Source organism: Syngnathoides biaculeatus, chromosome 18 (assembly GCF_019802595.1).
Source record: "Syngnathoides biaculeatus isolate LvHL_M chromosome 18, ASM1980259v1, whole genome shotgun sequence".
In the NCBI taxonomy this organism is placed as follows: domain Eukaryota; kingdom Metazoa; phylum Chordata; class Actinopteri; order Syngnathiformes; family Syngnathidae; genus Syngnathoides; species Syngnathoides biaculeatus.
Genome location: NC_084657.1, coordinates 6,047,121 through 6,063,395, shown reverse-complemented (window position 1 = coordinate 6,063,395; position 16,275 = coordinate 6,047,121). Strand labels below are relative to the sequence as shown.

The following is a 16,275-nucleotide window of genomic DNA, read 5'->3' as shown; positions in this document are numbered from 1 at the left end:
GGCACTCCTGCTCCGTTTTTAAAACCTCGTGCCTCACACCTCCTAGTTTCAAGGAACCATTTTGACCAAAACTCACTGGCTAGGACGGCAAATTAAAAAAAAAATCAGGCAAACGACAGTTTGTATCTCGAAAAAAAAAAAAAAACATTCGCATCTCAAAGCGCCACATAGCGAAAGATTGCTGGTAACATTTAGCGGGAGACAAATATTATTTTATTGTTATGAAATGCAAACTGATGGACACACAGGTCAATTTTACCCTCTACGAATTACGAACAAAGGAAATAATAATATTGATATATACCAGCAATTATCCAAAAATTATCTTCACTATGAATATTTAATGAAAAATTGTTCATGTGCATAATTTGGGGGGGGGGGATTGCATGATTAAAGACTGAAATGTAGGAATGTGCAGGAAAACATTGTTAACAATGGATGGGAGTCTAAACACTGTCCTGGATTTAAACATACCTCTGTAAGTACACGACAACTCGAAAAAAGATATGCGTGTATAACATGAATCCATACATTTACTTTCTCACATATTTCTTCTGTGAAGTATTCTCCTTCAACATGAAACAAAAGATTTGATGACAGACAACAAGGCAGAAAGAGAGTTGATTGCCCATCAAAGGTCACGGACAACTATGGCTGCTAATCGACCATGAGCAGCCGTCCAAAGCTAACAGAACGTCGCGGAGTGCATCTTGCCAGCTGGTGTGACGTGCTCACTTCTGTTCTTTGCGCGGACAGATGGAGGACTAGAGAATCGGCATCATGAGTTCTCGTTTTCAAATGTCCTCAACTGAATCAGCTCATAAAAAAAAAAAAAAATGCATTTCAACAAATATACATTTAGCTGTGTGTGAAGCAAATAGCGCGACCGCAGGTAGCGCAATTACTCTGAAATGTAAGGCCAGACAGAAGTCTGAAGAGAGTCATTTCCGGAAAAGGGCACCGTAAAACACATGCTGAATAATTAGCTCAGGTTTGATTGTGATGAAAAATACATCTAGCTTACCTGTATGGTTGGAAAGAGGAGCAACATTTTGCTTCATCCATCTATTTTCTTCGTCGCTTATCCTCACGAGGGTCGTGGGAGTGCTGGAGCCTATCGCAGCTGTCAACGGGCAAGAGGTGGGGTGGACCCTGAACTGGTTGCCATCCAATCGCAGGGCACGTTTTCTTTCAAATTTCCTCTTAAAATGCTCAAAAGCTTCACCCTAACTGCTGTTTTTCCAGAAAATATGATGTTATTGACCTGAACACAGTTTCCATGTGGATTTATGGCTGAAATTATGTTTTTAATCTAATATATGCCTTGAAAGATACCCGTGGTCATGGGGCCACAGCCTCAAGTGCTCTCTCTTTAATTTTGAAAAATTCAAGATGTTCCAATACAGAAATGCTCAGCTAATTTAATGCAAGCATCCTGTTATTGCTGCCAGCAAGCCAAATAAATCTTACAGAAGAAGCTAAAGGAATGTTTCCAAATTGTATCATTAAATCAAGCCGCTGATTAGGATACAATTTCAGTTTCTTCATATGTGAGCGGAGAAGCTTGAAGAGAAAAATTAGCGCAACGATTTGGTTAGCTATGCCGGATCAAGGTGAAATTCTTTTCATGTTATCTTATTACATTCAGGCGAAATTATTAACTTTTTTTTTTTCAAAAGAGGTTGATTTCTTCGCTGTAAGTCTGTAGTGCTTCAGTGAAAAGGGGGGGGGGGGGCGTGGGGACTTGGATGAAATAGCAGCTGATATGTGAGCAGCCTGGTGTGTCGAAGAAACCTGAACTGAAGAATTGGAAAGGAGGATTTCCGAGGCGACTTAAAAGTGGTTGACTTGTGTCTGAAACCATTGATGCAGTGCAGCGTTACACCAACGATCAAAGGCACTGTCGTCATTAAACCAAACCAAAAGGCACAACAGTTGTGATTTGGAGCTTTCGCAGTCTCCTTCCTTGGGTTCCGCAAAGCATTCAGTCCAAAATTGTGGTTTCATTAATGACACGTTGCGTGAATGTTTCCGTTGCATGAAATGTTTGATGCGTGACTTTATAATACTGCACGGATTTGATAACCAGCATGATTGCATGCTTAGCGTTTAAATTCAGGAAATTCAGCTGCTAGTCATCAGCCGCCGGAACATGGCGGCTATCAGCATCTTTTGTTACCTCCATTGCAATGTGACAGCTCCAGTCGGGGAGTAGAGGCTCAAACAGCTGCCTTCAATTGTCACGTTCTATTATGTATTTCAGCCTGCTGAGCTGCTTTTACTCATTTATTCTTTGCGTCACCTGCCCACGACCATTTATTGGAGGCTATTTGGCTTAATATGATTCCCCCACCCCCCACCCCCCACCCCATTTAATTGCTTCTGGTAAGACAACACAAGTGGATGATGGCGTGCATTTTTTCTCGGTCAATGAAAAGCCCTTCACGATAGAAGTCGAGCCCATGAGGTCCTTTTCGCACTGTCCATTGAAACGGCCTTTTTTCCTATTTTTAACCCCACATGCACGAAGACTATTAGTTGGTACTGCGTTAAATAGAATTGCAGAAGGCCGAGACAGATGTGTACATTTTAACACTCAACAGTCGCCTATTCTACTCCTTTGCGTTCTCAATTGTACTATCTATCTATCTATCTATCTATCTATCTATCTATCTATCTATCTATCTATATCTATCTATCTATCTATCTATCTATCTATCTATCTATCTATCTATCTATCTATCTATCTATCTATCTATCTATCTATCTATCTATCTATCTATCTATCTATCTATCTATCTATCTATCTATCTATCTATCTATCTATCTATCTATCTATCTATCTATCTATCTATATCTATCTATCTATCAGCGTAGGCAGTATTCCTGTTTGTTGTCCTCCTTCTATAATAGGACTGTTTGTGTTTAAAAGGCTATAATTGTGTTAAGAATAAATCTTTGAGTTGAGTGCGGCGTTGGCTGGCCCCTCTGGCTCCGAATTAAAGAGGCTGGAATTAGGGAGCCGCCGCCCCCTAAATGCAGCAATCTAATCCTATTCATTCTCGACTGAGACAAAAGACATCTGTCCAGCAAGCTACCTGTCTTTGCTCCAAAGTTAACCCCCACCCCCCGCCACCCCCAACCCCGTTCCATCTTCCCACAGGCACGCGTCGTGATCAGCTTCAATGAAACAGAAACACATTCAAGCCATTTTTAAAAAAAATCTGATTCAGGGCAAGCAGTGTCTGTTCTTGACCTACCTTCCTTTTTAGAGCAGAACCTGACAGATATACATTTTTTTCAACATTTCAAAATTCCTCCTTTACAGGACCTGAAGAGGCGTGAAAACTATTTTCAAGTTGGATGATAAGTTCTCTTAGCTGCAAAGCCCTGTCAAGGCACTGAGGGAGTTAAGTCAGTGCTCTTCTTAGTTTTGCCGTTTGCAGTGTCCCCACCAGGCCTCCTTGGCCCACATATGACAGCTTTCATCAACAGCGGCTGGAACTGTTTCACAAAAAAAAAAAAAAAAAAAAAAAAAAAAAAAAAAAAACGACCCTGAGGTGATGTCAATTCGACAGAGCCATTGAAATGTATTGAGTTTCTCAGTTATTCAACTTCAGCTAAAAACATAGACAAGTTGAACCCTGAAAACAAGAAAGACTGGTCCCACCTTGCCAAGATGAAACCCTGCCTAGACTTGTTAGTCAGCTGAATTTCAAATGTCTTATTTATATTGTGTCATTTAGACTTGAAATTTGCATTTGCCATCATTAATGCAGCTGTCTTTCACAGATCTTTTTCAAGAAGTTATTCAATTCATTCCCACTTGAGAAAAGGGTCCATTAAATAGATAAGAAAACAGCCTATGCTGCATCACTAATGTAATGAATGCGCAATGTTATGGCTCTCATTAAAAATGCTATGTTCAGATGGCTTGTTAGAAAAAAAAACATTGCACATTCCAGAGAGATGTCATTAGATCTACCAAGTATCAAAGCAAGAACCGAGTTAGTGCAAATGCATGAAAGCTCATTTCAAATGCTGGCAGGGTTTAATTATGCAACTTCAATATTATCTCAACAGACACTTTCCGCCGACTCTGGCTTGTGAATATTGCAAAAGCCGCAATGCCTATATTTGGCAAAATGGAAATACACTAAGTCCAGTATCTGCATTTCACAGGCTCCAGCCATTTAAATCCCAGGTTAAAGGTTATCGGTTACCTAAGGGATTGTCCTTGAAAGCTCGTATTCTTCAGGCTTGGGCATGTATTGTGGCCTAGAAAATCAGATCACTCCCCCCACCACCGGCACAGTGAAGATGAGGGCCAAATTCGGGACGGAATCGGGCCAACTAAATTGGTAACGAGTGGTAGTACCAGCGTCGACCACCAGGTTTCATCGAACGCCGTTGCACAGCATGCCATTTACGGTGTCAAGAAAAACAGAAAACGGAAATGAAACCAACTTGATTTCAACTTAAAACAAGAAGGGTTTCATTCAAGGGTCTGTTCTCTGTGTGGCAATAAACAAAACACCAATGAATTGAAAGAATGGGTAAAGCAAGTACCACCTAGGTACGAGAGGTTCCCAGTATTGTCATGACCTCATCCAATTGGAAGGTGTGACAAGTAAAAGGGTGAATTGCAGTAATCCCCCATCCATTGGTGGGGTCACGTTCAACACCGACCCGCAATAAGTGAATTCAGAAAAATATGTATCCTGTTTTAATAGATGCTGGCATATATTTCTAACTTTGCTTAAAGGTCCCCCCTTGAGAGGATAAGTGCCTGAGAAAATGGATGGATGGCCAAAAATGAATGAATCAGTCATAAAGTGGCACTGTGAAGTGTGACTGGCATAAACATTTTCACCATGAATTTTAACATTAAATGGATACACCACTTGTTGTGGTTCTTAATAAAAGATGGGTGTCATTCACAAATACATTATGAAGTGAAGCAAAATAAACCGTTGGATTGACATGCAAGCACGCAGAGACTGAAATCTAATTGGTTCAAATAAAATCCGCATACACTTTAAGAGAAATGCCACAATATTCAGGGAATTGACCTTTGGGAACAATAAATGCAATATTAAAATTCTGGTTGTAAATGTAGGTCAGTACTGCAGTTTTAGTCATGTTAAAGAGCAGAGAAAGCCTTACTGATTCATTTTTGACGTCTTAGTACTTAGCAATTCCTTGAAATATGCCACGGATTTGATGTATTTATTCATTTTTATTGTATTTATCTTTTTATAAGTAGCAGTTGTTTTATTTGGAATACTGTATCTCCGTAGACAGTTAATTGGAACGCTGAACTTTTATTTTGATGGTACTGTCCGGAAGTAATTGTCATACCACGGGCCCAATAGCGCCGCTGTTTTGGAAACTGGGGTGGGCGGAGTTAGCTGCTGCTGCTGCTGCTGCTGCTGCTGCTGCTGCCTGCAGCTGTTCTCTGAACGCTGCGGCGGCGCGGATGAGGAGGAGGAGGAGGAGAAGTGGGTGGGCAGCTTCAGCTTCAGATCTCTGCCGGACGCACAACTTCCATCAACTGCTTCGTCTTGTTTTTTAGTCTTTTAACACGAGGCAGACAGTTTTCGTCTGGTTTCCCCAGGTAAGACCTGCCTTTACTCCCATTTTCGGGATTTCACCAGCGAGTCAACGAGCGCGTTGCTTAATTTTCTTGTTGCGTGATGTACAATAAAATGGCATGAACGGACTAATAATAATCTGATCTGTCATTTTGGTGATTTGAACTTTTTGGCTGGCACAAGAGACTGGAAGACGTTCTGTATCAGGTTAAGCCCTTATTAAGCTGTCATCATGACAGAAAACTTGTGACTTTGCCCTGAAGACCGTTTCAAGTTGGACTTAATGTGACAACCAAGCCCCAAATCATCACACGTACGGTGTCATATCTTTTTATTTTTATTTTTTTTTAAGTACACTTCAGCCACTGTTTTTTGGCTCTCAGTAGCCCACTTTAAATGCAGAGTGGTCTGCGGTCAGCGAGAACAGAGCCGAGACCCCGGTGCCACCTGATTGTTCATTCAAGGCTAAACAGAGGACACAAGTCCATTGTGCACCACTCGCCATCACTATGGAGCTGACATACAGGATCATTGGCCTGCTGGGATCCATCTTCCTGGACTGGACTCCTCTGGCTTCTGCTGAGGAAGGTGAGTTCCAAGTACTTTGTTTAATTGTTTTATTGTAGTAAGAGGCAGGTTCCAGTTTGGAGTGGTTCACAAGAAAGTGCATGGATGCCAAACCGCAAGGAATTCTCAATTGAGGCTATTAGAAACAGCACTTACGTTACATCTGGTGGCAGTAACCAGAGATACCTTAGTGTAGCCATGCCGTGAAGCCCGATAGAGGTGTCTGTAAATGTTACGATCGTGTGATGTTTCTCTTTTATTTGTGTGCAACTTGTCCAGAGTTTTGGATTTCTTAATTTACATATTTGTTTGCATTCCGTTCGCTTGTGAAGTACCCAAGTTATGTTTCAAAACTATAAAATACACGCTTTGTAGAGGGCAAAACTTGCCCATTGTTTCATATGTATCAGATCCAGATGAAATTATCCAGAGCTTTCGGCACCAAAAGAATATTCAGCAAATCAAGACTTATTATAGGTGCACCAATTATTCGACTGATCAACAACTAATCAATTAATCAACTACCCCTCAATAGTCCACGGCAAGTTATTATTCTATTGGTTTGAGGCACGAGGCTGATTTGTATTTTAGATGTACAGTCAATTTGTTTGGAAGATCAGCATACCAGCTGTTAGATTTGTACGCCAAACAATACCCCCGTGTACTTCTGTCAGTGCTGTGTTTTGATTCCCGATCAGGTCTTTCTGGTTAATGATATTCACACACGTACACACAATGGCTGAAAGTAAGGTTCCTTCCTTATACCTCTTCCTGATATCTGATCGATGCCCCGGTGCCATTTAAAAGTTGCATTAACAAAAAAAAAAAAAAGAAACAGAGAGAGAGAGAGAGAGAGAGACCTTATTGTGTTCCACTAATTTTTTGGCGAATTTCCCAAATTATTCCAGCACTGCTCATCTCTTTGCAACATGAACCAATTCATCTCGGGCCAAGTTTCAATCAATGCTGGCTGACAACAGGAACACCCGGAACATGCTTGACTTCACATGTTCTGTGGCAGGAACTCCAACCGGTCAGCCGCCTCTGATTGGCTCTTTCTTGGAACGAGGGGGTCTTTGCGGTGTTTGTTACACTACAGAAGCACAATGATATAGCTCAGATGAGGTCAGCCATGCTTCTGTTCTATCAAACATTAAAATATGGGAATCGGTATGATAAAAGTCTTGATGACCAGGAAAATTGTGCTGGTAATGATGCTTTCCAGATGTACAAATGATGTCATGTCAAGCATATTTTTTTAATTTGACCTTCTATAGGCAATACTTGTTTGTTTCGCGGTAACGCTGTTAAAAATGTCTATCTGTGCGTGCCAAAATCTGGAGGAGTGTCATTTCCTGTGCTGTGGATAGAGGACTGTATCACTGGTGAAAAACTTAAGACAACAGCGGAATTTTAAAGTTCAACGCACCCCTATTTGTTTATACAGTTGAAAAAAATTAATATCCCAAAACGGGAAACAGATATAAACTAGAAGAGAAGCCAAAATACAATGGCAGTACAGAAAAAAGACAAAGAAAAAGCAAAACACATTCTTGTTAATCCTGAAGAGGCTTTATCTTGTGACTGACGTGCGATATCCTGCTTGAAGATTGATTTTTTAAAAAAAATTATTTGATTTCAACATGACCTTTGCGCTGTTTAAATCCAGAGGTTCCGCTTTGTCGTCATGCACCCAGTTGGGGATTCTGCTCTGAAATGAGTGCAGATGACGCTCGCAGCTGCCAAGCCGCTACTCCTTTTCTTCAGCGAGGCCGTAAATGACTTCCTCGCTCTTTCCGAGGCCGGATCATTTGTCGTTCTGTCCCTATGAAAATTAAAAGCCAGGACCTCTTGATTGGAAAATTACTTGGGCTGGAAATTCAAAACAATCTCACAATCAAAGCTGTTTTACCCCCTCAGATGTCAGAATTATTATTTGTATACAAACGTACTTACCAAGCCACACAAATTGACAAAGGCAGAAGTTATTGTTTCGGTATTATAAGAAGACACGCTATAGTAGGAGACTAAAATAGTAGGAGACTAAACTATATGCCCATAAGCTTCACATTACTGAGCTTCAGTAGGGGGCAATAAAAACCACACAGAAGATGGTGGCTTTTTCTCATTACTACATTTTGATGAAAAACACCACAAGACTGCAAACAAACCATTATTTTGATAGGCCTGACAAATGCTACAATGTGGACGTTTGTAAATGCCTCTTTGCTGCCTCCTTCTCAATGGCTCATTTTAACAAAAGGAACTATTTCCATGCGAAGTATTAGCTTGTATTCTACTATGTCAAGGTCTCAAGGCTTAAAGATATTTTCTTCAGGTTGAGTTACTGAAGTATCTGCTTGACCATTGCGGTCAACATGGCAAACAGAAGTCTGTTCTATTCAGCTCATGTATGACACTCGTGCTACTAGCAATCAGAATTAAGGTTAAGGCGTTATCAACTTTGGGAAAATTGTTGACTGCAGTCCACAACTGCCATGTAAACATTTTTGTTAACTGCTGTGAGGTATAGAGCTCGTGCACGTGACATCACCATTTTCATGGCGCCATATTGCCGGTCAAAAAGAGTTGCTCGACAGTGAGGACGACATTGAACCGGTGCAGAATATACACAACGCCCGAGACTTGTTGTGGTGTTGGTTGTTACAACAGATGAGACAGATATTCAAAGAGGTTATTCTATGGAATTCCAGCTGAAAAGATGAGAAAAGATCGATGGATTTCGGCAATTAAATGTGATGGATGGTGCCCAACCAAATACACACAACTGTGTAGCGATCACTTCACTTCAGGTAGGAATTATTCTTCTCAATCTCAAATTTCCAAGAAGTGTTTATAATGCCAACTTGGCTCTTTTGAGAACAATGCATTAAAAGAAAAAAAAAGACAGGGAGTCGTCACCAACATACACTGAAGCGCGTTTTGGCCACACGTTAAACTTCAATAAACCTCTCTCCCACAGACGTTTTTTTTTTTAAATATGCATTGTTCTCAAATTAGTTCAATAAACCATTGGTCACACAGAGGTTTACGTAGGTTAACGTGTGGCCGCAACACGCTTCCGTGTATGGGGGCTGAAGCCTATCCCAGCGGTTTATTTTCTTTTTTTAAATACACATTGGACTAATCTGAGAACAATGCATATTTAAAAAAAAAACGTCTGTCATGGAGAAGTTCACCGAAGTTTAACATGTGGCCACAACACGCTTCGTGTACGGAGGAGCTGACTCGCTGTCTTTTTTCATGTTTCCAGTAATAGTTAATGAACACGAGTTTGTGTAAAACCAGGGGTCATTTATTTAAATATTGGGATTTGTATTGAAAAAATCTAAGCAGCTCCATCACTATGTAGGATTTATTTTTGATTGAGAACAGATCCAGCAACGAAGTATTTGTATGCGTCCAGACTTTTCAACGCTTTCAAATTCTTCAATGTAAATCTCGACGACTTACTCACCATATGATACACATGTAAATCCAGTTGTCCAGGACAAGCGGAAGCGGGTTAGCAGTCCACTTTCTTATCGGCGAAAACATCGACTTTGGCATTAAATATGGGTCCTCTATTCCAAGTGTCTCTCATTTTTCCACATGCCTTCATTTATTATCACCTTCAAAATATTTAACGGTATCGGACAAAACTCTGGGCATCATGCTATAAGACATATTTTCGTGTCGTCTCCAAATAAGTTAGCATTGATGAATGCTTTGTTAGACCGTCAATATGGCCAGTCACGTGACTTCGGCGACATAGGTACACAAGCTCCATATATCAGCAACTGGTACTTCTATGTACTTCAGTTTGCTGCTGGGTGCATGAGAGTTTAGTATCCAGTCTATTTTGTTCAGCATAGGCCAGCCTCATTGTGGCAGACGAAAAACGTTGACAGCACTCTTTAAACTGGTATCTAGTTGGGGGGGTACCGCCCTGGCTGTTGCAATTTTTACGATGCCACTGTACATGCGAAATGGAACACAACTGCTTCAGTTGTGTGCGTCGTAGACTGAATGACACCGTTACACGTACCATACTAGTTGAAGCAGTGTGTAGTATTTTTATGCCTCTCTTTCATTACAGAAAATTTGTTGCAAAATTTTATTATTCGTACCCTGCTGAGTGGTTGCAAGCCCAGTGACACAATATCTGTTTATGTAAGTCAACATATTTATCTTGTACTTTTCTTTTCACGGCATGACAAGCATAAAGAATACCACAATATCATAGTCTTTAAAACCATTAATCGCTCAGAGGATGTTTTTTTTCCCACTATCCACAAGGCCTCACATGAGCCACAATCTTTCCCTCTAACGCACATGCAGCCTTTTCTTTTGCTGCTCTTTCTGCACATCCTCTTGTCTCCTTGATGCCAGACTGCTGCTGTTATTTATTTCGCTTGCTGACTCTCCCTCTGCTGTAGAAACGTGGATCCTTTCCCAGAAATCCTTTTAAACGGAACCGATTTTTATAAGAAAGGGATTTGCATTTAAAGCACCCCCCCCCCCCCGCCCCCTTTCCCCTCACTCCCTCTCTCTGAAAGCTGCTCGCCTGTCATCCTCGCCACCTCACTCCTGTGATTAGCTTCGTCAAGAGTTAAACACGCATGCCACAAGTGCCCTCATTGCGGGGATGCGTATTCCCTCATGCAAAATGAATGCAGGTGGATGAAAGTCGAGAGGACGCGAACCCGAACCCGTACACTTTGGAGAGCCAGTCTGTCCTCCACCCACACTTTGCTCCCTCAGAGTGGGATACAATGGGGTAGGCGGCAGCGGAATCTGAAAGAGGCCACAGCCTATCAGCTTGTAAGCACCAAGCAAATGGCACTTTTTTGTGGCGACAGGGGCTCTCTTTGGCGCCAATCACGACAGATGGAACGACTGACCTGAGCGTTCGCATAATGAGCAAGCCTATTTGCAGTTTGTAATGATTCACACCTGGGCCGAGATTTGTGATCATAATAAAGTGATCAGATGGCTGCTAATGAGAAGGAAAATTGTTGATTATCTCGTGTCTATCGTTCTCATTCATCTATCGGTCCATCATATGTGCCCAGGGCTAAACTGGTAATCCACTTTTCTTGCTGTTGTTTTTCCTGCTCATTCAACTGGGTGGTCAAAAGCACCTGATTTATCGCCAGCATCTGCAAACTTGATGTAGGATGATGTCAAGAGGGAACCTTTTTTTTTTTTTTGTACCATTTTCCATTTCCCTTCCTGACCTACATCTTGTGTCGCATGCACCCATTTTTTTCCCCAACTTAAAATGCAAGTCGCAGAGCCCATGCAATGTTTGCTCGCGTCCTTTGCGTGTGCACACCGGCTCAGCATGTCTCGAAGGGGCTCGCTTTCACGCACTGCGCTGTGTGGGTTCTGCTTTATACGGCATAACAGAGACATTCCTGTGAGCGGGCTGCCCTCTTACAGCTGCACACGGTTAAGAGCTTAAGCAGGGAGTCGCGTTTTAAACCCCGAGCCAGGGAGTTCACTTTACGATGCATACAAATGCCATTTTTGGCATCTGGCTGATTCCTTTTTAGGGAGTGCTGCACCCAACAGGTTGCTCCACGCTTTGTTTTCCCTCATTGTCATTTACAACATTATGTATACATGCACAACATCGTGGGATTTATAAAGTAGTTTGAAGTAGTGCAGAAGAGCATTGCATCAAACAAGGCTGATATAAGCCGATATTTCGCCTTATTCAATTCAGACCATCTGTCCAATCTCCATAGGATGTTTAGATGTACCTAATTGAGTGCCAGTTAAGTGTATTATTATGCTTATTACACTTTGAGATTAAAAAGGAAAATAAAATGAGCTGCCGAAGAACAAAAACAATAGTCTTTGTACGCGTGTGGCTTCACATCCAAAGATGCGTCTATCTTTAGCCACACACTTGCAGGTTGGCTGGAGCAACACAGGGACTGATTAAAAGACTTCACTCCCTACGTGTCTTTGGTAATTTTGATTGAGTGAAATCAGGATGTGTCCAAATAAAAGACTTTTTGGGGTGGTGGTGGGGTTGTAGAGAGCCTTGTTATAGCTCTTGGATGATTTATTTCACCAGAGACAGCACTCCTTGAAGCTGCCCACCTCCACAGCAGATTAGTCACCGTGGTATTTCTTCTTCTCCCAAAAATACATTTTACATTCTGCTTTAGAAAAATCTTTGATTTAAAAAAAAAATCCTTAAGTACATCAGCAAACATTTCTGGGGATTACGTATGCCTGCGGCTGGAACAGAGGTCATGTGATCTGGTATAATTTTACATTTTAGAAGAGTTTTAAGATGCATTTTCACAAACTCAAGTTGAATTGTGGTGGCACAGTGGAATCCTGGTTAGCACATCTGCCTCACAGTTCTGAGTAACTGGGTTCAAACCCAGGCATGACTGTGTGGAGTTTGCACCTTCTCCCCATTCCTGCGTAGGTTTTTCCTGGGTACTCAGATTTCTCTCCACATCCCAGAAACATGCATGGTAGGTCAATTGAAGGCTCTAAATTGCCCGTAGGTGTGAGTGTGTATGAAATATGTTTGTTTATATTTGCCCTGCGATTGGCTGGCACCCTGAACTGGTTTCCCCTCTTGTCCCAAGATAGCTGAGATAGACTCCTGAGTGCCCATGAGTCTAGTGAGGATAAGCGATACAGAAAATGACAGAATTAATCAATAAAGATGAGTTGTGTTGAGTAAAAAAATAACGTGACACGAAACTGACAAATGATCATCTAAGGTATATCCCATTTGGGGGGGGGTGAGACTCTCCTGCTGTTGCAGGGGATCATCCCAGATTTGATCCCTGCGTGGCTTCAAATTATCCAAGCCACAGGGGGTCACTGACCCCTGAACCCTGGGCCTCTTTGTGGCCAGGGGACAAGAGGATGAAAATGCTCCTCCAAGAGAAAGAAAGCACCTTTCCCATGGTGCTCTTGTTGGGATGGCAAATATAAGCTGCTGCCCGTGTGTATTAATGAAGATGATCGCAGCTTCAGACATCTCGAGCTGCTTTACAAAGCTTGATGATTCGTAAATGATGCCAAGGTCAAAAGCAGTGTCGAACATTTAAATCCGGCAGAAACCTAGAGTTCAAACATGTACATTTCTTCTGGGAAGCCAATTTAACCTCCCATTTGTTCTGATGTCAGAATCATGGAAATATTTTTTTTACAGACAGTCACTTTCATAACTTTAAGCTGCACAGGACAAGCACTGTTTGAAATAACATTTTTGTATCCTTAGCAGCAATAGATGTGTAAAAATATGCTAACCTCAATAATAGGAATAAGTTCAATGGCAAATAGAGACTTTCTCATGTATAATTTGCATTTTCCCCCTGACAAAATATTTTCCTCACAAAATTTTCAAAAATAAGTAATGTTCAGAGGTTTAGAGGAAAATTAAGAATAACTTCACATTTAATAAATGTATGCTGTCATCCAGTTATGAAAAAGCTCTGCACTTCCATCCCAATATGCCCCGCCACATAGAGGTTATGAAAAAGGTGAAGCCCACACTTTCATTCCAATAAGACAAGGCTGACTGCATATATGTAGACTTGTGCTCATAAGTTTATGTACCCTGGCGAATTTGTGAAATATTGTTTTCTGTAAATGCGACAACAAGCAAGCATCATTTCTTTATGGTTATGTCTTATTTAATGACAGTAGTTTTCTGCAATGCTTGACAGTTTGATGTAAATCCCATTCAAATAAAATTAAATGTGTTTCACATGGTCCTTCATCTTTTCTCTCATCTAACAAATTCTGCCTGGGTAATCAAACATAAGAGCACAACTGTATATTTTCTCATTTACTCAATAAAAGTAGGGCTTTGAATTTCAAAAAATAGGAAGTACATAAAAAGAAAGTATAATGTGTTATAAAGTGCTTAACTTATGAATAATTTTCTGAACAAAAAACAAACAAAATACAGACACTTCATGCTTTGATAATATGGGTTGAAGCAAAATCATGCATTGTAAACATGAATTATACATAGCTAGGTTTTCCAGAATTTTGAGGTTATTTGGCAGTGTGTATTTTACATGGGATGAGTCAGTGATGGTGTAGTGCAGTGGTTTTCAAACTAGGGGGTGTGGGGTCATGACAGAGGGAGGGAGGTGGGGAGCGGATTGTTTCAGCCCCCTTCTTGGCTATCTTTCAATCCCCCGGTTTCCAGTTTTCAGCACTATCACCTGCAACAGCTTTACCAATTTTCACTGCTCGCACCCCACCGATATGAGAACATTTCAAGTGGTTGGGGGGGGCTCAGAAAAAGTTTCCGCACTCGACTCCAGAAACGCTTTAAGTTTTACTGCTTAGAATGAGTGAGCTTTGTTGTTGCATGGAGTTCTTGTTAGACTATAAGAAAAAAACTGTAAGCAGCGAATCGTGTAAATCTAACTGCTTCCTTTTTATTTTAACGAAGGTGATTTCATATTCTGTGTAGCACATCTTTGAAAATATAGTTATATCAAAATCTTTGAAATGATGTCGTCAGAGAGCAGCATGCATTCGTTCTCTGCTTTTTAGCCTATTAAATCCTACAGAGTGATATTTTGGGTGTATTTCATCAGTTCAGCTTGAGGCTTCCTGCGGTGTGACAGTTTACATTATGAATAAAAATGTTCTTGGCTGTGTTGATCAATAGAGGTGACCCACATTTTCGTGGCACTTTTCTCCCATCCAGCAGCAAGGAGGAATTGGGAGTCCATTTTTGTTCTTCCTGATCTTGGAATTATCAGAATAATATGTTGGAAGGTGGTTGATATTGATTTGATGGCATGTCTAAAAGAAGTACTCATTTTATTTCTTCTCAAAAATCACTAGCCTCCTCAGGATTCGTTCCCCTTATTCTTGATTTAAAATCCCTTAGCAAACTCGTGAAAAAGTTTCTTTCATCTTCTTTTGCAATAAATTCCTCCCTACCAAGGATAGCGTATCAACCAGCCTCCCAAGAGCTGATGCAGTGCTGTAAAGAACCTCTTGAGTTTTTCACACGGCCATTTTATTTTTGAAGAGCACTTGAGAGTGGTGCCCATAATTGGAAGACGAGGGAGGTGAACTCACTTAGTGAGGGATCAATATTCCTGAGATGCTGAAATGTGCTGTGGAGCGAAGCAATTGCATCAATCATAAGATGCAGAGCGCATCACATTAAAGCCTCCAATGTGTCGACGAAAGGTTGTCTTCAACATGATGGGCATGTACAACAGTGGAGTCCAATTTAGGCGTAGGCTTTGTTCTTGTCCCTTTTTTTTTTTTAATTAAACGAGAGTCAAAAGCACACAAACGGACTAATCTATTTTCCCAAACTAGTTCCGACTTGTTCACGTATAATTTTTCATTGCATACAACGGTCTCCCTGGGAATATTTTTGGCCAAAGCTGTGTGTGAATGTTGTTTATACAAAGGAAGAGCTTGTTTGAGTCCAAGACGCACAAGCGCTGTACAGCATTTGACACCACGGGTCAAAACTCATTACTTGTGGGCCGTGATGTAAATGGAGCAGAACCAAGTCGATGTTCAAATGCTTTTTTACCTTCTGTTCACCTTCAATTTCATGTCGGGGTCATAACTTTTGTACTACCATGATGGACATAGCATTTGAATTTATGCTACTTTGAAGAATGCAATGTTTTGTTTCCTCCTGAATTAATATTAATTCAGCTGGAACTGCAGTGAACATTTGTTTTGTGCTCAAACACCCCAGACAGGATCTTTTATTGAAGGCTTTCCTTTGTTATCTCACCACTCAGAACTATTTAATTTAGGGCATGGCAAACAATAACGGTTGTCATGGCGGGGAGAACAAAGTTAGGTTTGAAAAAAAAAAAAAAAGACTGCCAGAAATGGAAACCATTTCAGTCTGGTACTGCAAAAAAATGAATACTCAACCTTTTACCACTTAAAAATCTGACCTGTGCAAAGTCTGACATGATTCTAATTTTTCAAGCGCTCACCTCTGACAAATAAAAGAGGTTTCTGTTGCAAAGCCATTGTGGTCATTGTGGGCCCCTAAGATCATGAACCAGAGACCTTTTAGGAGTTAAATAAACATGTATCAAGCTGATGATAGATACTGGAATTCTGT

At 40.9% G+C, this 16,275-nt stretch overlaps 1 protein-coding gene across 2 annotated transcripts in view; it reads left to right on the top strand.

Moving 5' to 3' along the window:
* Positions 1 to 5,453: 5,453 nt before the first annotated feature.
* Positions 5,454 to 16,275, top strand: part of ephb4a (eph receptor B4a) — a 34,953-nt gene continuing 24,131 nt past the window's right edge. Inside the window, exons 1-2 of one of the 2 annotated variants that reach the window (XM_061803174.1) lie at positions 5,454 to 5,907; positions 5,997 to 6,182. In XM_061803174.1, the coding sequence (XP_061659158.1) occupies positions 6,104 to 6,182 (79 nt within the window). In that variant the 5' untranslated portion in view covers positions 5,454 to 5,907; positions 5,997 to 6,103. Of the gene's footprint in view, positions 6,183 to 16,275 lie in introns of both variants that reach the window. The other variant, XM_061803173.1, reaches the window with a different exon arrangement.